The 26,259-nt window shown below is 40.0% G+C and overlaps 1 protein-coding gene across 1 annotated transcript in view; it reads right to left on the reverse strand.

Moving 5' to 3' along the window:
• The window catches only part of ano3 (anoctamin 3), a 415,131-nt gene that overhangs the window by 306,938 nt on the left and 81,934 nt on the right, over positions 1-26,259 (reverse strand). The window contains exon 2 of the mRNA XM_067994093.1: positions 8,634-8,834. Within this exon, the coding sequence (XP_067850194.1) occupies positions 8,634-8,834 (201 nt within the window). The remainder of the gene's footprint in view (positions 1-8,633; positions 8,835-26,259) is intronic.

The following is a 26,259-nucleotide window of genomic DNA, read 5'->3' on the forward strand; positions in this document are numbered from 1 at the left end:
AGGAGAGTGATCGAATACTCTCCACTTGCTTGGATGAGTGCAGCTCCAACAACACTCAAGAAGCTCAACACCATCCAAGATAAAGCAGACCGCTTGATTGGCACCCCATCCACCACCCTAAACATTCACTCCCTTCACCACCGGCGCACTGTGGCTGCAGTGTGTACCATCCACAGGATGCACTGCAGCAACTCGCCAAACCCGCGACCTCTACCACCTGGAAGGACAAGAGCAGCAGGCACATGGGAACAACACCACCTGCACGTTCCCCTCCAAGTCACACACCATCCCGACTTGGAAATATATTGCCGTTCCTTCATTGTCGCTGGGTCAAAATCCTGGAACTCCCTTCCTAACTGCACTGTGGGAGAACCGTCACCACACGGACTGCAGCGGTTCAAGAAGGCGGCTCACCACCACCTTCTCGAGGGCAATTAGGGATGGGCAATAAATGCTGGCCTCGCCAGCGACGCCCACATCCCGTGAACGAATAAATTTAAAAAAACTTGGTCTGCCACCTTCAAAGTCTTGTGTACATATATCCCCAGGTGTGTCTGTCAGTGCACCCCCCCTTAAAATTATATCATTTAGTTTATATTGCCTGTCCTCATTCTTTCTTCCAAAATGAAATGGGGCCCACATTCCTCTTGACCATCCTCTTTTTCCTAATATAATTGTAAACTTTTTTTGTGTTGATTTTGATATCCCTTGCCAGTTTCTTTTCATACTCCCTTATTGTAGTTCTTACTATCTGTTTTGTCACCCTTTGCTGTTCTTTGTATCTCTCCCAGTCACTAGGATCTGTACTATTTTTATATAATTTTTCTTTTAGTTTCATGTTGTCCCTTAGCTCTTTTGTCATCCATGGCTCTTTTTTTGGCAAGTAGAACTCTTTCCCCTTAGGGGTGCAAACCGGTTCTGTATTATGTTAAATTCTTTTTGGAACACCTCCCACTGATCATCTGTTGTTTTACCCATTAACAGATTTGCCCAGTTTACTGTGAACGGTCTCTGTCCCATCCCTTTAAAATCAGCCTTACCTAAATTTAGAATCTTAGTAGCTGATACAGGTTTCTTCCTTTCAAACACAACGCTGAACTCGATCATATTATGATTGCTATTAGATAAATGTTCACGCACCGTTAGGCTGTTTACTGAAGCTGGCTCATTACTTATTATTAAATCTAATATGGCCTGTCCCCGTTGTTGATTCTAGGACATTTCATTGCAGAAAACTGTCCTGAATGCTCTCAAGAAATTCACTACCCTTCTGACATGAGCTTGTCTACTTATCCCAATCAATATGACTCACCTCCTGACTCCCCAAAGCCTTTCCACCATCTACAAGGCACAGGTAAGGAGTGTGATGGAATACTCTCCACTTGCCTGGATGAGTTGAAGGGTTCTCAAAATTCCCACATTTTTCATATCATCAACGAGGATATGACTTTTGGAATTTTATTTGAAGATGTATCAACTGCTAGTTTTAAAACATGGATCCCTGCAAGACATGCCTGGACTTGTTGCGACAGAGTGGATTGTTCCTGAAAACCAGACAATGAGAGTAGACAGAATACGCATTCTTCCCTTTAAAACAATCAACCCAGAGAAAGACTTCAGCTTACACGAAACTAAAGCCCATCAAAACCTTGCATAAATTATCGCTACTAACTACTAAAAGCAGGAAGCCAACAATCACCTGAAGAACACAAAGAACTAACCTTGTTTTGGGAATCAGATAAGAAATTCGAAAGTCAGTATAACTGGGGACCAGTTATGAAGCAGGGGGGTTTTTGGTTTTGGGGCAGGTTCTAAGCAGTTCAGCTTTAAAACAGCAGTTTTGAAGCAGCAAGAAGGCAGCCACAGCCCTGCACGAAGATCGTCCACCCACAACTGCGCCTTACCGTACCAACAGACTCTATCCAACTGAAGAACCTTCGCAGATTCCTCAGACCAGGGCCACGTGGGGACGGCAGGGCCCAGAGGACACAAAGAGCGTACCCCAAAACTGCAACCGGCTTACCTGGCTGGATTTCAAACTGTCAAGGAACCCTGGTTTGGTGAGCATGATTCCTGACCTCTCCTCGTTCAATTTAGTTAGGTTTTGGGGGTGGGACAAGGGTAAGGGGATTAGTAGGGTGATTTTCCCTCGTTATGCCGTGTGTTCCCCATTCTTAACTAAGTGTACTTTGTATCTCAGTATTATCCTAATGTTATAAGTTCATTTGTGATTTCAATAAACCCAGTTTCTTTTCTTGTACCAAAACCAGTTGTCTGCTGCATTTTTTGTCACAACCCCCAAATAAGTCCAAGGTCTAGAAGCCAGGGAGTGGGAGCGATTCGGACCGCTCAGTAGTCAGAGGTGAAGCTGACACAGACCACCACCCCCTACAGAGTGCAGCTCCAACAACACTCAAGAAGCTCGACGCCATCCAGGACAAAGCAGTCCGCTTGACTGGCACCCCATCCACCTCCCTAAACATTCATTCCCTTCACCACCGGCGCACCTTGGCTGCAGTGTATACCATCTACAGGATGCACTGCAGCAACTTGCCAAGGCTTCTTCGACAGCACCTCCCAAACCCGCGACCTCTACCACTTAGAAGGACAAGGGCAGCAGGCACATGGGAACAACACCACCTGCATGTTCCCCTCCAAGTCACACTCCATCCTGACTTGGAAATATATCGCCGTTCCTTCATTGTCGCTGGGTCAAAATCCTGGAACTCCCTTCCTAACAGCACTGTGGGAGAACCTTCACCACACGGACTGCAGCAGTTCAAGAAGGTGGCTCATTACCACCTTTGCAAGGGCAATTAGGATTGGGCAATAAATGCTGGCCTCGCCACTGACACCCACATCCCATGAACAAATAAAAAAAAATAAAAGTGATATGATTACCACTACATTTTGGTTAAAAAAAAAGCATCAAAACAGATCTATTTGTAAACAGGAAGTGAATGATGACATAACATTTGGGAGATTTAATGAATTTCATCTTCTGTGAATTCTTGTGCAATTTCTTAATATACATGCAAAATTATCACCAAACTGCTTCCAGTGTTCTCTCTGGTAACATCCACACAGAATCTAATCACATCCTGCTAATGATGGTGACGGAAGTGCTAACTCTCTGTGCTATTGTCATCGCTTGGACCCCAATGACGCAAACAAGCAGGCAATAATATCCAAAGTTTAACTTCTTACACGGAATAAGTACAAGGATTGATGCGTATTTGCCATCATTCCCTTGTTATTCATTGTTGCTTTCTTTTAACTTTTGTCGAGGGGGGTAGCCTAATAATTACTGTATCCCAGCAATTATTCAGTCATTGCTTTAAGAAGCAGAGGGAAGGAGAGAAAATTTACAGAAAAAGATAACTAGAGAAAAAAATTGTAACAACTTATTTTGCTTTATTTAAAGCAATTCTCTCCCTGTTTTTAAGATTTTTAGATTTCATATCCTAGGACTATACTTTGGCCAGAAATGGATCGGCAGGCAACTGGGTGCCAGATTTCTGTCAATATGATTTTGCAACCAAGAGATGTACGTGGCGGATTGTCCTCTTGTTTTCCTCCCCCCTACCTTCAAGAGGCTGCTGTGCTCCCCTCAACGCCTCCCCAAGGTGGTGCTGCCGAGATCCGGAATTTATCACTTTGGAATCACAGCCATAAACAAGTGTAGTACCACTACACAGCAAAACATGCAACTGCTTTTCTATTTCAAAATCATCTGTAATGACCCATAAGGATACTTTTCTGTTGCTCTCATAAAAATAGAAATGAACTCTGACAAATCTGTGACGATTTCACTGTCACGTATAGTTTTTAATGTCATCCAGGCTACACTTCCTGCTTATAAATCTCACTCCTATTTAATGTGCCAGTGTTGGCAGATATATATGTGAATCTCATAAAAGACAAAGAAAAATATAAGAAGTTAGGATGAGTGAAGTTTTATACATCAGTCGTTCTAAATTACACTACATTTCATCAGTTATTCCAAAAAGGTTTTCTTTTTTATACATTTGCTCATATTTTCCAAGGGTAAAACTTTTGATTTCCATGTTTTCTGCATTAATTGTTTTCATAAATAAACCACTACAAATAGAAATAATGATATACTCAAGGATTAAAAAAAACTGCAAACAAAGGAAATCTGAAATAAGAACAGAAGTTCTAGAAATACATAGCGGGTCAGTTACTATCTCAAAAGAGATGAAACAAGTTAACATTTTGGGAGTATACACTTACCTTTTAGTTTTCAAGTTTGATGAAGAGTATCCCCCTGAAGTTAAACATGTCTCTTCCCTCTATATGGTAACTGACCTGCTTTGTATTTCTAGAATTTTCTGTTTTTATTTCATATTTTTATTTTAAACTCTTTGGAATAGTATTTACATTCCTAGAGTGAGACCAGGTATAATGCTGGATAATGTCAACAGTATGGGTTTATTACAGGCTAGCCACAATGCAAAGGGAAAATGGAAATCACTTCATTCTCCAGTTCAGTAAAATTTGAGGCCATGACCTCTAATCTACTTGAGAACAGATAGTCTTCAATTTTAGTATGGATATACCACAAACTCTGCAACAGAGAAACCTTCAAATCACTCCCTCTACTGGATATCGTACACTATAATAAGCTTTTCACATGACTCCTATAAAGAGGATCTTGTTCGACTACAAATATGTCCACACAAGAGGGCAGGCGTCTCACTGTTGAAGCATTTGTAGTTCTGCCTTAAAACAACATTAACTGACATGAATTCCAAAGCCTTCACTTTCTCTAGCTATATTTTTTCTCAAGTGACATTTTGACATAGATGTTATAATTCATTTTATTTTCATTTCTTTTCTTTTTATCATATGATCCCTGTAGTGGTCACAAGCATCTTCATCTCACAAAAACATCAAGACAAAGTCATAAAAGCCTTTCACAAGTTTCATTGATACATAAAGTGCAACAAATCTGGTTCCAGCCATTTGTACTTACACATAATTCACCAGTTTGTTGCAACTTGCCATTTACACATTTACACAGAATTCCCAGCAGGATCACTTGGAACCAAATACAGTTCTATAAATCTGTTGGTACATTTTCATAAGCAACATGTCAAGTTATGAAAAGAATAGAAGGATATGTTGATGGGGTTAGATGAAGAGGGGTGGGGGGAGGCTCGTGTCGAGCATAAACACCGGCATGGACCTGTTGGGCCGAATGGCCTGTTTCTGTGCAGTACATTCTATGTAATTCTATATAAAACAAATGTTTTTCAGAAACAGAATTTAACATAAAACTACATTTTAATGTACAGAACTGTATGTGTTTCCAACTGCTTCACTTTTTCAATGACGTACCTTAATATCCACAATAGATCCAAATGACACACCCAAAATATCTAAATCATGTGTTTGTTTCTTTAAAAAAATTATTTATATTGAATGAGTTGGACTCCTATACAATTGCATAACTAGCTTGCTGAGATTTTGTTTTTACATCAGACTTTGCTTGAATTAATATTTCTGTATATAAAAAAATCCCTTAATAAATCTTTATATCTCAAGTCATTACAGACAATTGAGCCAAATTATAACAGGCTCTATTATTAGATACATCCTGTTGGAACAAGCTTCTCCCCCAGTTGAAGTTTCCATATAGTTAACAAAGAAGCTTAAATGAAAGCTGAACCCTAGGTTAAACATTTTTACTTGATCAGTTCTTTGTTTCTAGCTGAAATCTGGCAGGGGAATTGATTACTGTGAAGTGGATATTAAAAAGAAAATCAGAGAACTGAGAAATTTTTTCCACTGGTATCAGGATTTCAATGTTAACTCGAATGTTTGAAACAGGAATGCTTCCCAATAGGAAAGAATGGAAAGTGGTTTAGCACTGCAATTCTCTATTTGGATTCAAATTATTTTTGGAAACTGCATGGTATATCTGGAATCAATTATGAGACAACAACTATCATTCTACTGTGTGATAAAGACATTATTTTCAAAGAGCCAAAATGGTTTTACACCACACATCTCCGTAGAGATGAAGTTTAGTGCTGTCATATAAAATAACATGAATAAAGCATGTTTTCTGCTTGTGTGTGGGTTTAGATTTTATTGCTGTGGAAAGGGCAGCTTACAATTTGCAGATGGCTCACCATTATTTTCAGACCAATGTAGGTAACCCATAACACAGGGAATTGTCCTCAATTGAACAAAAGTCATGGGATGATGGACAAAGTCTGGAAGCGCATTTTTTGTTCCAGCTAAAATTATAAAATAACACCACGGTTGGATGAGGGTTTGAGTAGGGAAAAGATGGTGAAATACAGGAAATCTAAAATAAAACCCTTCGGGAGGATTTAGGATAGGTTATGACAAAAATTACTCAGATATAGTTTGTTTTGTGAAACCACTGAATGGCTACAAGAAATGAAAATTTCAGGAACCTGTAGTAACTCAAGTACGGTATTTGAGCAATTGTAAAATGCCCAGAAGAAATTACAAGAAAGCACACCCACAATTGCATTTTTGATGGGAGGTGGGGGTGGCATTTTATGTATCTTGTTCTCCTTTGAGGGCTACTAAAATTATTTCTGTAATAAACATGTGAATTAGCTCTCATTTGCCTACGATGAACTTGATTTGCAATATTTATTGACTACAAAATAAACCAAAAGGACTAAATATGGAATTTCAATCACTATTGAAGCCAACAATCATAAAATCTGAGGTTGAAAATCCCACACCTGTCACCAATTCAGCTCGCTCCCATTCATATATGACGGTGCTCCCTTCACCTTAAAGGGTTTTAACAGTATCTTACTTCCTCTCCTCCCCATTTTCTCCCCTCACACTTTTCTTGTCTGAAAGCAGCAATTCATGTTTGAGGAGAGTTCGATAGAGCTTGCGAACCATTCAATATCTCATTCAGGTAGCTATTCTATATGTGTGAGCCTGGATACTAAGTGCCAATGGGTTATTCAATTATAGACACAATTGAGCCCAATCCTGTTCACACCTGACATCGCACACTTGCTCTTCGGGCACAGGACACTGAATATGATCAGGAATGGGAATTTAGGCTGATTCTTGCCACAATGATCCATTGTGAATCATGTGAGAAGAAGAGAGCATTTTAGTGGAATTCACAATGAATGATAAAAAAATTACCTTTTTCTGAAAAATTCATTGGATTTACCAGCATATTCAGTATCCTTTTTATATAATGCAAAGATGTCTGAAACTGTAATCTAAAAAGCACATTTTAATTTAAAGCTAACCATAAATTGTAAACCACAAAAAATAAATTTCAAATTCTGTACTATACTGCAACACCTTTGTTTTGAAGTACGTTATGTTTTTCCTATTTTCAAAGCTTCACTTTTCAAGTGTTTCTATTAAAACGATCATAGTGTAGAAATCTTACTCAAAATATATCAATTTGATCTTTTTCATAGACCGTTGGGTGATGGTCATTACATTTTCAGTCATGAGGCAAAAAGATTGGCACATTGATCACCAGTCTGTGTTCTAAAATTAGCACCAGCCTTTAACGTATTGATGAGTGGAACATGAAGTTAATGTTGTTTTTCCACTGGCTCAAACTAATCACTGCAAGTTTAATCATAATGAGGCACTGCACTGAATAAATTCATGGAGGACAATAACCAATTTAAAGAACTTGAAGTATCAAGTAATGAGAGAATGGGGTTATAGCAATTGTGCTTAACTCCCTTATTCATAATTCATTCACTACATTAAACTTCCTTGAAACAGATATCATGCTTGTTAACACCACACATGTGGCTAATGTTCATTATTTATTAATGATCTTGATGAGGGAAGCAACAACACTATTATTAAATTTTGCAGATAAAGCAAAATGCATGTAAAGATTAGCACTGAAGGCGAGATAAGTAGGTTACTAGCTGATTTAAGAGAAGTTAAGTTAATAGCCTCATAATTGGCAGATGTGATGCAGTGTGGCTCAGAAAGGGACATGATTGAGATTTTTAAAAAATCATGCAACAGTTGTATGTATAGGAGTTGGATAACGTTTCTGAAGTGGATTATAGTTAGAATACTAGAGGGCTTGTCAATAAAATACATAGGGAAAGAGTCAGGATAGATGCCAGGAGGTATTTAATTTCACAGCGGTTTATCGCCACGTGGAACAGTTTACCAGTAGATGTGGTAAATTGAGGTACACAATAGTCATTTAAGAAAGACTGGACAAGTTCCTGAGGGAAGAGGGCTTATCAGAGGTGTGTGAGTTAGTTAAGTTCATCTAGAGATATATCATAGGTCCCTTGGAGTTTGCTTGATTGGGAGGAATTCACAAGCGTTCTTCTCTAGTTAGCTCTCCAGCATTACTGATTCTAGAGAAATGCAGTGCATAATATTGCACCAACTGGTGAATAAACTCGAGAGACAACATTTAATTCGAATAAATTAAACTCCAATTGTTATCGTCAAAAATTTCAAATAGAACAGCTTTAAGTACCCATACCAATGGGTACTTAATTAGCATTCTAAATTGATCATATATGTTGTTCCATAAAACACAGTGAGGCACATTCTTGTGTCAACTCCACTGGATTTCAAATTTACTTGCTTATATTTCTTTTTACCTGTATCCTGACCCTCTCTTTTGGATATTTTTGGACTGGTTGATAGGGATGATGTCCAGGATGTAGAATAGGACATCTCAGTAGGATGCAGAAGAGGATTGTTACTGTCATTAAGCTCTGTTTGTTCTGCCCGTTCTAATGATGATAAATCTTCCGGATGCACATCTGCACTTGAACGTTCCTGAACCAGCACCTTGAAGCCTTGAAAGATGAAGAAAAAGAATAACTTGTGTTGTTTTCTGAAAGTTTCCAATTTTATTTTTGAAAAAGTCAGCATCTCTTTCTGGTGCCCTAATTACTCTGATATACGAGGGCCAATAATTCGATGGATGGCACCCAGCATTATCAAGTGCAGAGGACGGAAGCCTTCGATGCATCGGAGGTGCAAAGTACCCTAAAATGTACCACTGGTAGCTTGCACGCTGGAAGGCTGCATATAAAGTGTGTGCAAGGCTCAGTAAGAGCCAAAATTTAATGTTTAAAACAGGTGCTAAAGGGTTGGTCCTATGTAAAGAAAAATATTTTTGCCCCTGGATGCCCCTGATCGCTTTTGAACTGGGCTTTTCTGGTCACTGTATTTGGCTTGACAGAATATATCACATCCCCCCACCTGATGATCTTGTTTTTGGAAAGTGGTAGCATAAACACAGTCAGACCATGGCTTTGGCTAGAATCTATCATACAGATTTATTAACGGCCAAACAAAAGATTTAAAAAGAGAAATAAAGAACAAACTTGTATTTGTATAGATTCTGAAGCTGCAGGCAGTAGTCATCTGTGGTAAATGTATTGCATATCCTGATAATCCTAGGCATGAAAAACGTCCTTTTAACCTCCATCTTTGTTTCCTCTACTATTCCTGAGTTTGTGGCTTAGTACCGATTCACCAAACAACGGAAGTAACCTTTCACTATTTACCCTCTCAAACCCGTTCATATTTTTAAACATTTCTAAGTTATCAAGTCTCTCATATCCATATGTGGTTTCACTGGAACTGGCTAGATGGAGAAAAATTGACTTTTCCAATCCTGTTCATTCCTATGTTCACCACATTCCTGCTAGCATCCTAGTTAATCAATATTGCACCTTTTCCATAGCTCTGTACATGTAGTAATAACAATGATCCACCATTCTCATGAAGGTGTTAATACAATGGATATTCCTTACTGCTTGTTGGGGAACAAATATAATCAAATAATAAGTTATTTTTTTAAGTTTCCAGGTTTATGGTTATCTCCTTACTTTGTGCATTGGATTCCATAACAATTTTAGATATGCTTTCTGTTATATCTTGAGTGTCTAAAGTTACATTGCATAATGCTCAACAAATCAAACAGCATTGCAGAATAACAGTTTCATTCTTGATGCATTAAAATAGCAATTTTCCTAAATGAACTGAACAAAATGGATTTTCTGTGCTGCTCATAATCCAACTCACAAAGACATAATAAAAAAATAATACTCACACTTATGCAGCACTTTTCAAGCTAATACGTCTCAAAGAACTTGGTGCCATTAGTTACTTCCTGACATGCAGTGTCTGTTGTTATGTGGACAAAGATTATATTGTACATCGGGGATTAGCACCATCATTGTTTTTTAGGAAACTGAGTACCGGTTATATATTCCAGATTTCTTCTGTCATCTGAGTAAGCTCAACTAAGTAGTCATACCAGGAACTTGCAATTGAGAGAGGATAAACAAATTGATGCTATAAATAAAACAATCATTCTCAACTATTTTCAACCATCTTATTTTTAATATTAAACCTAGTGGATCTCCTGTGGTCTTCCTCATGGCTAGTCCAAAATCAGGAGTTTGGTTTCTGATGTTAACTGTGGTTGTACAACAGCAGTTGCCCCATTGGTGTAATACAGCAAATTTAATGAAGCAAAATATTACATACCTTACTGATAATCAAAGATAAAAAACCTCACAGATATAATATTCATAACATTTACCTATTACTTTACAAAATATGATGCAGACGCAAATAATAGTTTGTTCTTCCCTCTCAAGACCGCTTACTTTCAGTTATTTACAATGGCCCCATAAATTGCACCAAGTGGTGAACCGGCAGTGTCATAGAGTCATAGAGTTATACAGCACGGATAGAGGCCCTTCGGCCCATCGTGGTCACTGCTCATTAGATTTAAATTTATTCACTAAGTTACCACGTTCTTTTTGACCGCAACTTCCTTGAACTGCGAGTTCAAATAACATCCACGTTCTTTCCCGGGCTGTGTGAGGGGTGAAAGGATCTCTAAGGCCCCTCAACAAATCAGCTTGAAGCAAGCCCCGCTGTGAGAACCAGGAAGTGCAGTTCATAGACAAGCAGTGCAGACTAAAAACCCGGATGTGCCCGTTTAGGTATTAAAAAATGACAGAGAGATAGTGAAATAAAGAGGATAAGATTAAAAGACTGAGCTAAAGGAGACAGAAGGAAAAAGTTTTTTTAAAAAAATCTTCATTTAATTTTTTTTTTAAATGTCCAAAATCTATTAAAATCAGGAGTAAATGAGACTCCACATTTTTAAAAGTTAATTTTCAATACCAGAGTGGTTGTTTGGCAGTCATTAAGACTTACCACGCTGTTAAAACTCAGATTAGACTTAAAAAACTGAGCGTACCTGTTTTGTGGCAAAATTAGTTAGTTTCCAGATGGGCAGGCGAGCAAGTTGCTGCTGATCCATTGATTGCAGCCGGCGATATTTCTTTAAGGCGAACCAGGAAGAGCAAGTTCTGGATTTCCGCGTTTAACTGCGCAGGTGCAGTTGCCAGAACTTGCTCTTCAATTTCGTCACTAATAATGGTGAGCGCTGTTAGGCTGACTGTTATTTTAAAAGCAATTTCTGGGCAATTATCTTTTAGCTCTACTTTCCACAATGTAATTGCACTATTTTCTTAAAATGCGAGTATTTTATTTACTCAATTGGATCCAAAATGGGCTCAGTGGCAGGAAGCAAATGGTAATAGTCGACGGGTGTTTTTGTGACCGGAAGGCTGTTTCCAGTGGGGTTCCACAGGGCTCAGTACTAGGTCCCTGGCTGTTTGTGGTATATATTAATGATTTAGACTTAAATGTAGGGGGCATGATTAGAAGTTTGCAGATAATACAAAAATTGACCGTGCGATTGATAGTGAAGAGGAAAGCTGGAGACTGCAGGAAGATATCAATGGACTGGTCAGGTGGGCAGAAAAGTGGCAAATGGAATCCAATCCGGAAAAGTGTGAGGTAATGCATTTGGGGCAGGCAAACAAGGCAAGGGAATACACAATAAATGGGAGGACACTGGGAGGTGTAGAGGAACAGAGGGACCTTGGAGTGCATGTCCACAGATCCCTGAAGGTAACAGGACAGGTAAATAAAGTGGTTAAGAAGGCATACAGGATACTTTCCTTTATTAGCCGACGCATAGAATATAAGAACAGGGAGGTTATGCTAGGACTGTATAAAACACTAGTTAGGCCGCAGCTCGAGTACTGCATACAGTTCTGGTCACCACATTACAGGAAAGATGTGATTGCACTAGAGAGGGTGCAGAGGAGATTTACGAGGATGTTGCCAGGGCTGGAGAATTTTAGCTATGAGAAAACATTGGATAGGCTGGGGTTGTTTTCTTTGGAACAAAGGAGGCTGAGAGGAGATTTAATTGAGGTGTATAAAATTATGAGGGACCGAGATAAACTGGATAGGGAGGACTTATTTCCCTTAGCAGAGGGGTCAGTGACCAGGGGGCACAGATTTAAATTAATTTTTAGAGGGATTAGAGAGGAGCTGAGGAAAATTTTTTTCATCCAGAGTGGGTGGGAGTCTGGAATTCACTGCCTGAAAGGGTGGTAGAGGCAGAAACCTTCAATTTTTTTAAAAAGTACTTGGATGTGCACTTTAAGTGCCATAACTTACAGGGCTACTGGCCAAATGCTGGAAAGTAGGATTAAGAGTCTTTTTCGGCCGGCATGGACACAATGGGCCGCATGGCATCCTTCTGTGCCGTTATTTTCTATGATTCATCCCTCCTTAAAACCTTTCTTTCTTCTTATTCTAAGCTATTTATATATGATATTATAAAAGCTACTTTCCTCCCCTTCAGTTTCCACAGTGATTATTTTAGTTTTTATTGAGTGCAGAATTGATGTACCATTGCACTGGAAATTTTTCTACTGTCAAATCTCCAGTGGCCAGCATTTTGAACAGGACATCATTCACAATGGTCTCAACCTGGTTGACTGAGCGATTCACAGTTCCTCATAAACATTCCCCTCTAGCCTCAATACAAATATTAGTCTCCTTTAGCAACACACACACACACACACACACACACTGATCCTACATAACATTTATCTCAGAATTTTCATTTAGTGGCTTCGACTGTACAAAGTGCTGAAAAAATATTTCTATATTAACTGTGATGCATCTCTGTGTTATAGGCACACAAAATTTGTCCACAGCAAACTGAAATCCTCAACAACCAAAGTACCAAGTAAGATTTCCATCTCAAGTCATAGCCCTCAGCTAGATGGGCAGGCCTAAATAGGAGAAGCTTTTTGCAGGCACTTTGAATATCAATTAGCCAATTTTGTGGGTAAATTTACTGAAATATTTTTGTAGAATTGTATAATATTTTGTGCATTTTTTACATTATCTTTAGCTGCATATGCTGACCTGAGTGAAGAAGGAAAATGGCAACTGAACATCACCAGTGCTGCCACACCCAACCCCTTTCCCAGTGTTGCACTGATGCCAGACCCAGATCCCCTCCCAAAAGCTACCAGATCCCTCTTACCCACTACAACCGGACCACCTCCCAAATTAAGTTTGCGAGCCTTCAGCATGTTTCCACCCTAAACATTGTTAGGACTCAACTCCCTCTCTGTCAAGTTCTGCTAGATACCAGGCCCACAACCCTAATGCTCCAATTTTTCTCTCACCTGTGTGTATTATGCCAGCTGTCAGACAGTCTGTCCCATGCAACCTCTGCACCCATCCAAGGTTCAGTACATATTGGGTGCCTGTTGCTGCATGCACTGAGATTTATCGAAGGATGAGACATGGATATTGGAGTACATCAGTAAAGGAACTTACGTGAAAGCCATACAGAGACACTGGTTTAGGGTTTTGTCTTAGGACACCACAATCATCTTAAAGAAAACAAAAAGCAGCTTGTACCAAAAAATGAGACTAAACAAAGACACGGTGCCATGAGATAAGGATGGTGAGAGAAAATAAAATAAACCACTTGTCACTGAACACAACTGCATATACCCTCATGAGATTATACAGCTCCTGCCTCTTTAAGGATTTATTTTTGTAACACACCATTTTTGACAAGTATTCTTTATGTCTTTATATCTTGCATCAAGGACAGAGCATGCAGTCAATTGGCATAAAAATGTTGGTAAGAATAACAAAATCTCCAGATAAATTAAAATGCGACATGTTACATACAGCAACGAGGGAGTGATTTCAAGGCTACAGACTATTCCTGAGACGCAGATGATAGTTAGTAACGCTCTTTACTTTGCTGGATAATTAGGTCATTCGACCCTTTCAAACAAAATATTTATAATCATTCTCAGGTGTCTATTATTCTATAAATAACAATTTTTGGATGCATTAGTTGTTGAAGGTAATATATGCGACAACCAGTTTTCATCAAGAATAAGTTTTTATTTGAAGGCCCGCTGCTATTAAAAGGAAGCAACAGTTCTGTTACCACAATATAACCAGTGCCCACATAGCAAGCTTATTATCGGAACTGGAGCTGGAATCATGCCCAGCCAAATAGGATGCAGGTCTCCTTTTTTTGACAGCTGTTAAGGGTCTGAAGTGAGATAAGTTTAGGCAGTCACAATTGAGTTCGGAATGGGCTCTGGGGTGAAACTCGGAGTATAAACATTGCCACAGTTGAAGAAATATAAATGACCTTCCAAGGTCACTCAGGAATCTTTCTGCTGCCAGACCCTGTTGCTGTCTGGCAATGCAGACATTAACAGACTGACATTTCATGGTTCAAGTGTGTAGACAAACAATTACATGTAAACACTGCATAGGTCTTGGTAATTTTGTGGATTAAACTTGTACAAGCTCCTCTAAATTGCATGATCTGTATGGCACAAATCAGATTTATTTTCTAAACAGTATGTTCACATGCAACTTATAGATATATTGATACATTGCTTATGCACCCATTGAACACAAATCATTGCACACCAATAAACCGAAATAATAAGAGATTTTTAGTTAATACATATTAAGCTCAAGCAATTTTCACATGAGGATTGAAAATCCACTGTGTGTGTTTTTAAAAATCTGTTCTTGGGATGTGGTGACACTGGCAAGGCCACATTTATTGCCCATCCCTAATTGCCCCGAGAAGGTGGTGGGCCTTCGCTTTTAACTGTGGTTCTTAGGGTGATGGTTCTCCCACAATGGTGTGATTTTATTCGTGAACTTTACAGCAATTGATTACAACTGAATGGCTTGCTAAGCCAATTCGGATGGCATTAAGAGTCACCTATGTAGTGTGCGACTGGAGTTGCATATAGGCCAGGCCATATAGGAGTGGTAGGTTAGCTTCCCTGGAGGACATCAGATCACTAGTTAAGTTTGTATGATAATCTGGAACCATTCATAGTTATTTTTCTGGTGCTAACCTATAAATTATCAGATTTATTGAATTAATGTCCACAACTTTGAATTCATGACTTCTGGATTGTTAATTTAGTACCACAACCACTAGGCCATCATGCCCACTATCCACATGGTCAATTTAATATTAATGACATGACCCAAACCTACATTTGCGCTGTTTTAATTCCATTCAATAACCTCCTTCCACATGTAAGTGGTATGGGTAAGTGCTGATTAACTTGTTAAGGTTTTGTTTAAACAACATAACTTGCATTTATGTTCTTTAACTTAAGAAAACATCTGAAGTCATTTCACCTTGGCGTAATCAGAAATCAACAGACACCGAGCCAAAGAAGGAGATGTTAGGAGGGGTGACCAAAAGATTGGTCAAAGAGGAGGTCTTAAAGAAAAGAGAGGGCGGGCTTTAGTGGGCACTTCCAGGACGTGTGGCCTAGGCGGCTGAAGGCATGGCCGCCAATAGAGGGGTGAAACTCCAGAGAATTATGGCCTAATATCCAGCCTGCCTATATACTTTTGGTTGTATGAGGAACAGAGCCTTCATAATAACCCCATATCAGGCTTATCCTGGACAGACATCCACAAATTGCAGCAATAGGACTATCAGCTTGCAAAGAGGCATCTGCCTCTATGAGATTCTCATTAGACCGATTAGCGTTCTCCCCAAAATGCTCAATGGAGAACTCCCAGGTGCAATGGAGAATTCCACTCCAATGTTTACTCTTGTATTATTTTACTATTTCCTGTCCTGAGTGACCTCCTCAAACAATTGAACTGGATTTGTCAGATATGACCTACCCTTCCCAAATCCATGCTGACTCCCTTTGATCAGCTCATATGTGATGCTCAGTTTTGCCAGCAGAACTACGATCATACAGTAGACATCAAGATCAACTGTCGAGCGAAGATGGGCGTTTGCTTTGTGGACTTTGTGTTGTTATTCCACTTAAGTTCTGAAACCGTGTGATCCAGAAATTACATGCCAGTATAGTAAGAATGAAAGGATTAGCTGCAGTGCACCTGTGGTGGCCTTCTCTAAACAGCAACATAGAAAATGCTGTTCATGAGTGTCAAGCCAGTCAGATCAACATACCTGTAAACTCTGCAGAAACCCGGTACTTGGCCTTTCAGCCTCACCCATCACTACTGCCCACCTCTTCTCCATACAGACTGTGAAACAGGGTTCCAATACTGCAAACATTTTTGAACCTTTAGAAAGAATTTTTCTCCTCAGGTCTCTAAGTGACTGTTTTCTACTTTTGGAGCTGCAGCTTTTTAAGGACTTCACGCTTCTGTGATTTTCCACCTCTCCACCCCTACTAGCGCTCTAACTGTAGCCATTCTTTCTGCACATGGCGACCGGTGGTGCAGGGAGCTTATTGAAATAGTGTGAATGAGCTGGGTACATTATAAACCAGCAAGCCCGACTTGCCATTCTGTCAGCACGCAGTGCTTTCACATACACTGGGGTTGCCATACTACAGGAATTTCATGCATGGCATAAATTCTGCTTCATCATCATAAGGATTACATTTGAATTGAAAATTAAACACAATGTAACAACAAAGATTTTTAATTTGCCTTGCTATGGATAACTTTCATTCCAGTCATACATTTATTTAATCTAATTGCATAAAAGTAGATTTTTCAAGAAATGTAAAACCATTCCTACTCTGACTTATTTACAATTCTTATGCACTAAGTGATAAAGATGGACTAAACCTCAACTAAATCAATTTAGGCCCATTCAGACTGAACCATCCCTAATTGGGACAAGCTCAGATTTCTGGCGCTGGTTTCCAATGAAATTGCATCAACGGCTATTGGTAGTTTCCTGTTGAATGCATTAAACTGACAAGAAAATAGCTCTCGCTACAAAGTGCTTCTAGTGCCCGAACAATGATCAGTTACAGTTTGACCTGTATCAGCATTCTCACTAACTGCAAAGCTACAATCTGAAATGAAAAATTATCCCAGCAATAAGAGCAGGTGCCATAATTCATTCAAGGGACAATTGTAATGGACTAATATGAAATTGTATCTGCCAATTTTATTTGTAGCTCCTGTCAAGACAAACATCAAGGTGATTGATGCAATTAGGTTCCCAATTCAGTTTACCATCTGTGAAAGTCACCTTTAATTTTGCAAAATGAAATAATAAAAAAAAACATCGATTTTTTTTCTGTAATAGTTACTATTTTTAGTCATAATCTCTTTCAATAAACTTTGAGATTTTAGTCAATTATACTCTTAACTTTGCACTGTTAAATGAGAAAAAAAAGTCCAAATCAACTTCAAAGTGTCACAATTCATAAATGAATCACAGTTTCAATTTCAGTGACTGACAATGGGTCAATAAATGTCATGGCTGATTTAGGCGCCTTTATCTCAGCTTTCCTTTCATGTTGTCTAAACAAGTGTATACCAGCGTGAGGTGAGCTTATAGCACAAGGCACAAGCAGAAACTACAAGGGAATTACACTCCACAAGGTTTATTATTATGCAAAGCAAATTGTTGTATTAAACAGAAATCCTAATAATTAATATAATGGTATTTTGTTTTATCAGATTAATATTTATGCAAAGGGAAAGCATAATTTTCTCTTTATATTAACAACAACAACTTGCATTTATATAGAGCCTTTAATGTAGTAAAACATCCCAAGGCGCTTCACAGAAGCGATTATCACACAAAATTTGACACCCAGCCACGTAAAGATTCATTAAGACAGGTGACCAAAAGCTTGGACAAAGAAGTAGATTTTGAGGAGTGAGAGATAGAGAGGCAGAGAGGTTTGGGGAGAGAATTCCAGAGCCTAGGGCATAGGCAGCAATGATGCAGCGATTAAAATCGGGGATATGCAAGAGGCCAAAATTGGAGGAATGCAGAGATCTCAGAGGATTGTAGGGCTGGAGGAGGTTACAGAGACAGGGAGAAGCGAGGCTATGGATGGATTTGAAAACAAGGATGAGAAGTTTAAAATCGAGGCATTGCCAGACCAGGAGCCAATGTAGGTCAGTGAGCACAGGGGTGATGGGTGAATAGGACTTGGTGAGAGTTAGGATATGGGCAGCAGAGTTTTGGATGAGCTCAAGTTTATGGAGAGTGGAAGGTGAGAGGCTGGTCAGGAGAGCATTGGAATAGTCAAGCCAAGAGGCAACAAAGGCAAAAATATATCTAAAATCATCAATGTTCATTTTCTTTCATTTTTTCCCAACACTTTTCTCCCTTCATCTGATGGCATTGACCTCTTTAATGGGGTACAGTTTCATGAATCATGGACACCCTCTGATACTTTGCTAATTTTCACGTCAGCAAGTTATTTGCCATCATACTGGTGCCCAATCCTGCCTTCACCAGGTGTCCGTGTATGTGTGCTTCCAATAGAGGATGCTGCATAATGACCACGAGTGGGACCACGGCAGATCATCCCCTCCCAAATCATAGGTGGTGAGGTAAATTATGATACTCCAACTACTGCTCAATGAGATCAATTAATTCAGCACAGACAGGGGATTGAACCTAGGACATTCATGCTCTGTATGGCTGAGCGACTCAATGCCCTCATCAGGTAAAAACATAAAAATAGTTAAAGGCCAAAAAAATGCATTTGGCCCATTGCTGTTTGTTCCTTCAGTAACTTTCCCAGCCTGGCATCCAACTGCAATTTGCATATCCCTAGGGGTAAATTTTAACCCCCAAGAACGGGTGGGTTGGGGGGTGGGTGGGAGGTTAAAATAACAGGTTTTTGGAGCGGGACCACATCCCGGCTCCAACTCACCTACTTCTGGGTTTAACCCAGGCAGGTTTGTCTGCGTGTGGACAGCTAACACCAGGGAGTCCCACCCCCACTTAAAGCCAGTGGGACAATACTTAAAAGGGCAATGTACCTCATTGAGATACTTGAGATACTTAATATTGTGTGTATTGGACACTTAAAATTTATTTAACCTTACCTGTTCGGATTTCCCACCATTTCCAAATCACGTCAGGTGAAAGCAGGCGGGAAAGGCCGGATCCAGGAGGTGAGTGTCTTTATTGCACTACATGTGGGCCCAGAGGAGCAGGCACGTTTCATTCAGGCCCAACACCTGGCCAACAGAAATCCTGCGATCGGCCGACTCCCCCCCCCCCACCTCCCTGATCTCCATTGCTGGCTGGAGCCCCGATCTCCATTGCTGGCTGGAGCCCCGATCTCCATTGCTGGCTGACCACCCCCCAACCCCCCGCTCTCCGATGATGGCTGACCCCACCCACCCAGATGTTGTCCACGTCACCACCGCCCCCCCACCCCCCCACCTCCGCCCCCTCTGATTTTTTTCCAAGCCCGATGACCTCTTGATCCCTCCGCCCCCTCTCTCTGATATGCAGCTCCTTTCATTGCCGACAAACAACCATCCTGTCAATCTGGCTGCCTGGCACAAGGGAAACCCAGAAGCTCAAATACTTACCTTCAATGAGTTGCGATCGCAGATTGCGATGCACTCACTTCGCTTCTGGGTTCCCCATGCGAATTTCTGTGGACACATGGTGTACCTGGCTCTGAGTAAAGATCATGCCCCTAGTGTCTGTCTCTGCCATATTGATTCCAGATTACTCAAAGGACGAAAAATGATTGGAATAAAGAAGTTATTCTACAAGGGGCAGTTCTATACGAGCGTCAATGCAAGAGGAGCACATTTGTTGTTTTCAATATTATGAGGAGTATAGTAAAGTTTGTAATTATTGGAAACTACTGTTTGTATTTAACACTAGCCTGACTTACTTGGAAGAGTTTACCTTATCTATATCATTTCATATTTTATATACCTCAACGAGAACTCTTTGACCACCTTCATTCTAAACTGTAGAGCTCTAACTTCTCTACTGCTTCCTCATAGTTCACCCCTTTACACATTAAATTATGCTGGTTATTCTTCATTGCACCTGCTCCAATGAGCATACATCCCTTTTGTGGCATGGGTCATGAGTACAAGCCCCACTCCAGAGACTTAAGCACATAATCTCGGCTAAATCTTTAGTGTAGTACTGAGGGAACGCTGCACTGTCAGAGGTCCCATCTTTTAGTTGAGACATTAAACCAAGGTGTTCTGCCCTCTCAGGTGGATGTAAAAGACCTCATGGAACTATTTGAAGAAGGGCAGGTGAGTTCTCCCTGTGTCCTGGCCAATATTTATCACTTAAGCAACATCCCTAAAAAAATTATCTGGTTATTTACCTCATTGCCATTTGTGAGACCTTATGTTCAAATTTGCTGCTGCATTTCCCGATATTACAACAGTGATTACACTTCAAAAAGTAATTAATTGCCTGTGAAGCACTTTGGGAATATATATATATATATATATATATATATAAGTTCTTTGTTCCTTCTTGCTGTCAAAAACTCAGAAAATCAGGGGGAAAAAACTGGACCCAAAAAAATCTGGTTAATGTCAGAGAGAAAAAAAAAATCGGTAAAATTAAGTTTTTATTTGAAACATCACTAAAATTCAAGAAAACAAGCAAGGGATTAAAAAATGGCAAAGCTAAGCTAATTGACAATCCAAAATTAACACACCACAAATACCACACTGAGTTTTTAATTGCATTGAACTTCAATGAATCATCATTTCAAATCTCATACAAACTTCATTGGATGTTCTCGTATCTTTTGTCAATGTTACTTCCGGTGATTGAATGGTCTATGAAAAGTAACTCTACCACGTCAGCACTTTCACTTTGCACTTCTAATTAATTTGTCACACACAGCATGATAATGACAAAATACAAAGAGAGAGGAAACATCTCGCTTTGCTTTATATCATTGTCTAGTAGGAACCATTCTGTTAACTGAGCTCCAACTTCAGTAAGCTTTTCATTCGAGATATTTTTTTAAAAGTATATTCGTACTTTTAATCTAAAACTAAGCAGCACCCAAAAGAACAGAGGTGGAGAATTTTGGAAATTATTAAAAACTTAAGGCCCCAAAACTGTTCTGCTCTACTGGTACAAGTACAACAGAGCAGATCCCCAGTCCACCCATGCACCAAGATCTAGACCCAGTCCCAAATTGGGGGGACATGATGGTTTGCATGGTCAGAGTGGTGGTGCCTGCAAAGTCCACAGCCACAATGCCGAAGGTACCCCAAACTACTTCTGGGCCAGAAAAAAGAAAATTCCTCAAAAAGTCTTCAGCTTCAGGTGGAGCCATCTTGCCTCCAGACAAAAGGTAATCAATCCCTTCCAGATGAGGTCTTCAGCCTGTCAAACGGTCTCAATGGGACTTGTGCTAGCTGTGAGCTGGCAAGAATTCTGTTGTGGCTTCATAAAGGCAGAATAGTAATCATTACTTGAGTTCATAGTCTGCTTTTTGTTTAGCCCCTCCACCCATCAAATTTGTTTTTCACATTTGATTGTGTCCTTAAGAAATGCACTTTCCACAATATACAGTTGGTAAAAATTCAAAAAAATATATGCTGTAAATTATAATGGTTGCAATGATATTTTGTTTCTGCAGACTTTCTTATGTACACTTTTGGAAAGGAATCCAGAGGTTACCTTGCAGCATACGTTACATGAGCAATAGGGAATGGAAACACAAAATAAATAGCATGCCAGGATTTGATAACTTACTAGCATTTCTAAATATAATCCAAACTATTTGAAAGTAGGTTTGCAAAAACACTATTTCTGTTAGGTCGTAGGACATTTAAATAATAATAATACTCGTGTAAAAATAAGTCAAAGTACTTCAAGGCAGTACTTTCCCGGTCCGGCCACGCCTCAATTTTAAAATTCTCATCCTTGTTTTCAAATCCTTCAGTGGCCTCGCCCCTCCCTATCTCTGTCACCTGCTCCAGCCCTACAATTCTCCGAGATCTCTGCGCTCCTCCAATTCCAGCCTCTGGCGAATCCCCGATTTTCATCACTCCATCATTGGCGGTCGTGCGTTCTGCTGCTGAGGCCCCAAGCTCTGGAATTCCATCCCTAAACCTCTGCCTCTCTACCTCTCTCTGCTCCTATAAGATGCTCCTTGAAACCTACCTCTTTGACCAAGTCTATCCTAATATCTTCATATGTGGCTCGGTGACAAATTTTGTTTGATAACACTCCTGTGAAACGCCTTGGGACTTTTTACTATGTTAAAGGCGCTATATAAATGCAAGTTGTTGTTGTGAAGAAGCCCAGTACACTGAATCTTAAACAATGTCCAGTAATATACAGTAGAAGTAAAAGCAGAATGCTTCACTGAAGCGTAATGTTTCATTTCATACCTGTCTAGCAATTGTGCCTAACAAGCTCAAATCCCCAATCCACAGCACTGTCATTTTCCCTGAGAGAAGGCATAACCTAAGGAAAGCATGTTAAACACGATGCATGAATCACGCTGTTTAAAGAGACTCTTGCAACAATGCCTGTCCACATTTAAAATTTACACATTTAGTATCCATAGCAGACATACTATCTAATTTAGAACCTCCTTTTGTTGAAAGTTGATGAATTACAGAAGAAGGCATTTAAATACCTTTTTGTTCAACTCCTACAGACTTTTAAGCCTACATTGGCATATTACACGTTTCTCCGCACATTTCTTGCAATCTCTACAACAATTTAGTTTAGCGATTTAAAAAATATATATTTTGCATCATTAAGATAAGGTAGAACAACAGCTCTCCTGTATTGGTTTCATTTTTGAGGGCAAAATGGATAAAATTTAACGTCAGTAAATAGGGTCCTTCTGCAAAAATGTTATTGTACAGAGAACATAGAAATGTAATATTGTAGCTGTTCTGCTTTGCATCAGTTTTCACATCTGAAGACAGCTCTACACTCCTAGCAATATAGGATAGGTGCGTAGTTAAAATTGCTTCAACGGAAGTTATTACTGAAATGGTCATAGCTAAAGATTAAGGCACTTAAAGCCACCACTGCAATCCCATTTAACCCAGAATGCTAACAGAAATGGAGGAGCCTCCTTTCAACCCAAGGGAGCTAGCCAGACCTCAGTGAGAGCTATTGAGTCACTGGTTCAGATATTCAATTAACCATTGAGGCCTGGACTGGTTCCCATAGATTAGGGGAGTCTCGTGTGGTCCCATTATATAAGAGGAAGAACTCAGACCCTGGGAATTATAGGCTCATGAATTTGACATCAGTTGTAGAGAAACTGGTGGAAAGCATTATAGGGGATGTGATTTGTAATCACTAAGAACGTTTAGATTCAGAAACATAGCTCCTGATTCACTAGCTTGACTGAGGACGTGACCTGTATAATGGATGACGGTACTCCTGTTGATTTAATATATCTCGATTTCTAGAGAATTTAAAAGATATCACATTGAAGGCTATTGAACAAAAACCAGACCATATGGGATTATTCGACAGAAATAGGCCTATTTATTCGAGAGTAAGTAGAGATGGTAAGAGATTTCTTTACAAAAAAGGCTGTTGGAACATGGAATACTTTGACACAGGGAGTGGCTGACACAGAAACAATTGCATCTTTAAGGGAAAATTGGATAAATATTTTAGGTAGAGAAAGATACTAGGCGATGGGGAGAGTGGTGTAGTGGGATTAGTTTAAGATTGCCCCAGCAAAGAGCCGGCACGGATACCCTGGGTGAAATGTCTCTTTCTGTGCTGTAAATTTCTATGGTTCTGTAATTCTTACCACCAGCAGTAAATAATAATCAACTGCATGGTTTAAAGTGAAATTATTTCTAATTGTTACTCCAACAAGCAGGGAAGAGCCAGTTGATCATCCAGCAGCGGCAGGTCTCTGCTCTCTTCCTTGCTGGTGTTCCTCCTCATCCTCCAGCCTCAATGGCAGCCTTAGCAACACACCCATATTGCACCAATAATGAGCCTAAGCGCTTGCACAGCGATAGTGCTGAAGCCCCGAAAAGTCACTTATCCACGAGTTTTGTTAAAAGGACTAACTGGAGACTTACCTGGGTATAGTTGAAGATCGCTTTAGATGTCGCTGATGTATCCCACTTGCCAACTGTTGGCACCGAGAATTACTGGAAGGGGTTACGAATCTGTAAATCTGGCATTCCGACAGTACACTTTAGGAAAAGGGTCCTTCAACAGGTGAAGGATCCTTCCTTCAATATTTTAATGAGGCCCCCACTGCTTATAGGCGGCCATCCAGGATGACGAAAAGTCGCCCGAACCAATATGACAGCTGGTGCACGACCGGGCACAGGAGATTGCAATCCGAAATTTGTCTCCCCAACATTCATTTCACACCCAAGAACAGGTGAAATGATTTTGAATTTCTCTTCCAATAAATTATTTTGGTGAAACAATACATCAGAGGAACGTAGGAGCAGGAGTTGGCTATTCAGCCCCTCAAGCCAGTTCTGCCATTCAATGAGATCATGGCTGATCAGTATCCTAACTCCATTTACCCGTCTTGGCTCCATATCGCTTAATACCCTTGGCTAGCAAAAATCGATTGATCTCAGGTTTAAAATTATTAATTGGGCTAGCATCTACTGCTTTTTGGAGGAGATAGTTCCAAACTTTTACCAATTTCTTTCTAAATCCTAAAAACCTCAATCAGATCACCCTATAACCTTCTATATTCCAGAGAATACAAACCTAGTTTATGTAATCTCTCCTCATAATTTAACCCTTGGAGTCTCAGTAACATTCTGGTGACTCTGTGCTGCACTCCTTCCAAGGTCAATATATCCTTTCTACACAGTACTCCAGATGTGGTCTAAGAAGGGCTTTGTATAGCTGTAGCAAAACTTCCTCCCCTTTATATTCTAGCACTCTAGATATAAAGGCCAACATTCCATTAGCCTTTTTGATTATTTTTTGCACCTGACCATTATATTTTAGTGATCTGTGTACTTGGACCTCCACTGTTCCTAGCTTTCCCTAAATCTCTCTGGACCGCCACTGTTCCTAGCTTTAGTTTATATGTTTATATATGGTTTCCTCAGAATTAAAACAAAGTTGCCTTCAAAAGGCAACAAAAAAACTTGGAGCAAATCAACAAATCATATGGATACATCAGGATATGCAAGGAAACACTCCAACTTATAAAGAAAACAGCCTGACTGCACAGACTTCAACCTACTTGTCAGCAAAAGTCTACCAGCTCAGGGGTAGATTGGCCTCAAGCTGCTAAATAGTTAGAGCAGTTTTGCAGTGGACATTGTTGACAGGAGGTCACCGGTTACGGTTACTGACTTAGTACAAAGAGGAGAAGAGTCAATTCTCTCTTAACTCTCAATTCACTTTATTCATGCCGTTAGGTCATATACATATAGCTTATACATCTGGTTACATATAGACATGCAGTTTACACCAGGTTATACAGTTTTATACCCAAACTAGGATCTAAACGCACACCCACTAGGTTTCTCTGACACTCCCTGAGTGGTCACAGAATATAAAGGATAATACCCGAAAAGGAGAGCTGATGCTGGCCAGGTGTTCCGTTCTCTCTCTTGACGTCATCTCTACGTCCCTGACGTAGGGTCTTCCACTTCCGCGATGGTTAGTCTCCGGGAGTCTTCATTCTGGTTCCCCGCCCCAGATCCTTCATTCTTATTCCGAATCTTATCTCTTCAAGCTGTGCTGTCCCTCTCCCTTTGGTTTAGACCTGCTCGCCTTAGCCTGTGTCTTCTCCTCATTGGCTCTGTCCCAAGGACTCAGGTAGCATTACCTCATTACTCCTTTTCTAAATAAGGACTTGTGTCTTATCACATCTCCTTTGTCTTTCACAAAACTTAGCTAATTCAAACCGGTTCCAGCCAGCTCAGGCCAGCGACTGAACTCAGGTTACTTCAGTTCAAAAGTTGTTCTTGCCTGTGTGTGTCAGCAGCTGACGTCTCAGGTTACTTTCTGCAGCCCCTGGCCAACAACATCATGATGCCCATTGATTTCTGGGGCACTGCACAAGCTCCAGTTGTTATATTGGAGCCAATACAGCAGACTGCACCAAGCTACCTAATTAGCTGAACTCATGCGAG

Source organism: Heptranchias perlo, chromosome 12 (assembly GCF_035084215.1).
Source record: "Heptranchias perlo isolate sHepPer1 chromosome 12, sHepPer1.hap1, whole genome shotgun sequence".
NCBI lineage: Eukaryota > Metazoa > Chordata > Chondrichthyes > Hexanchiformes > Hexanchidae > Heptranchias > Heptranchias perlo.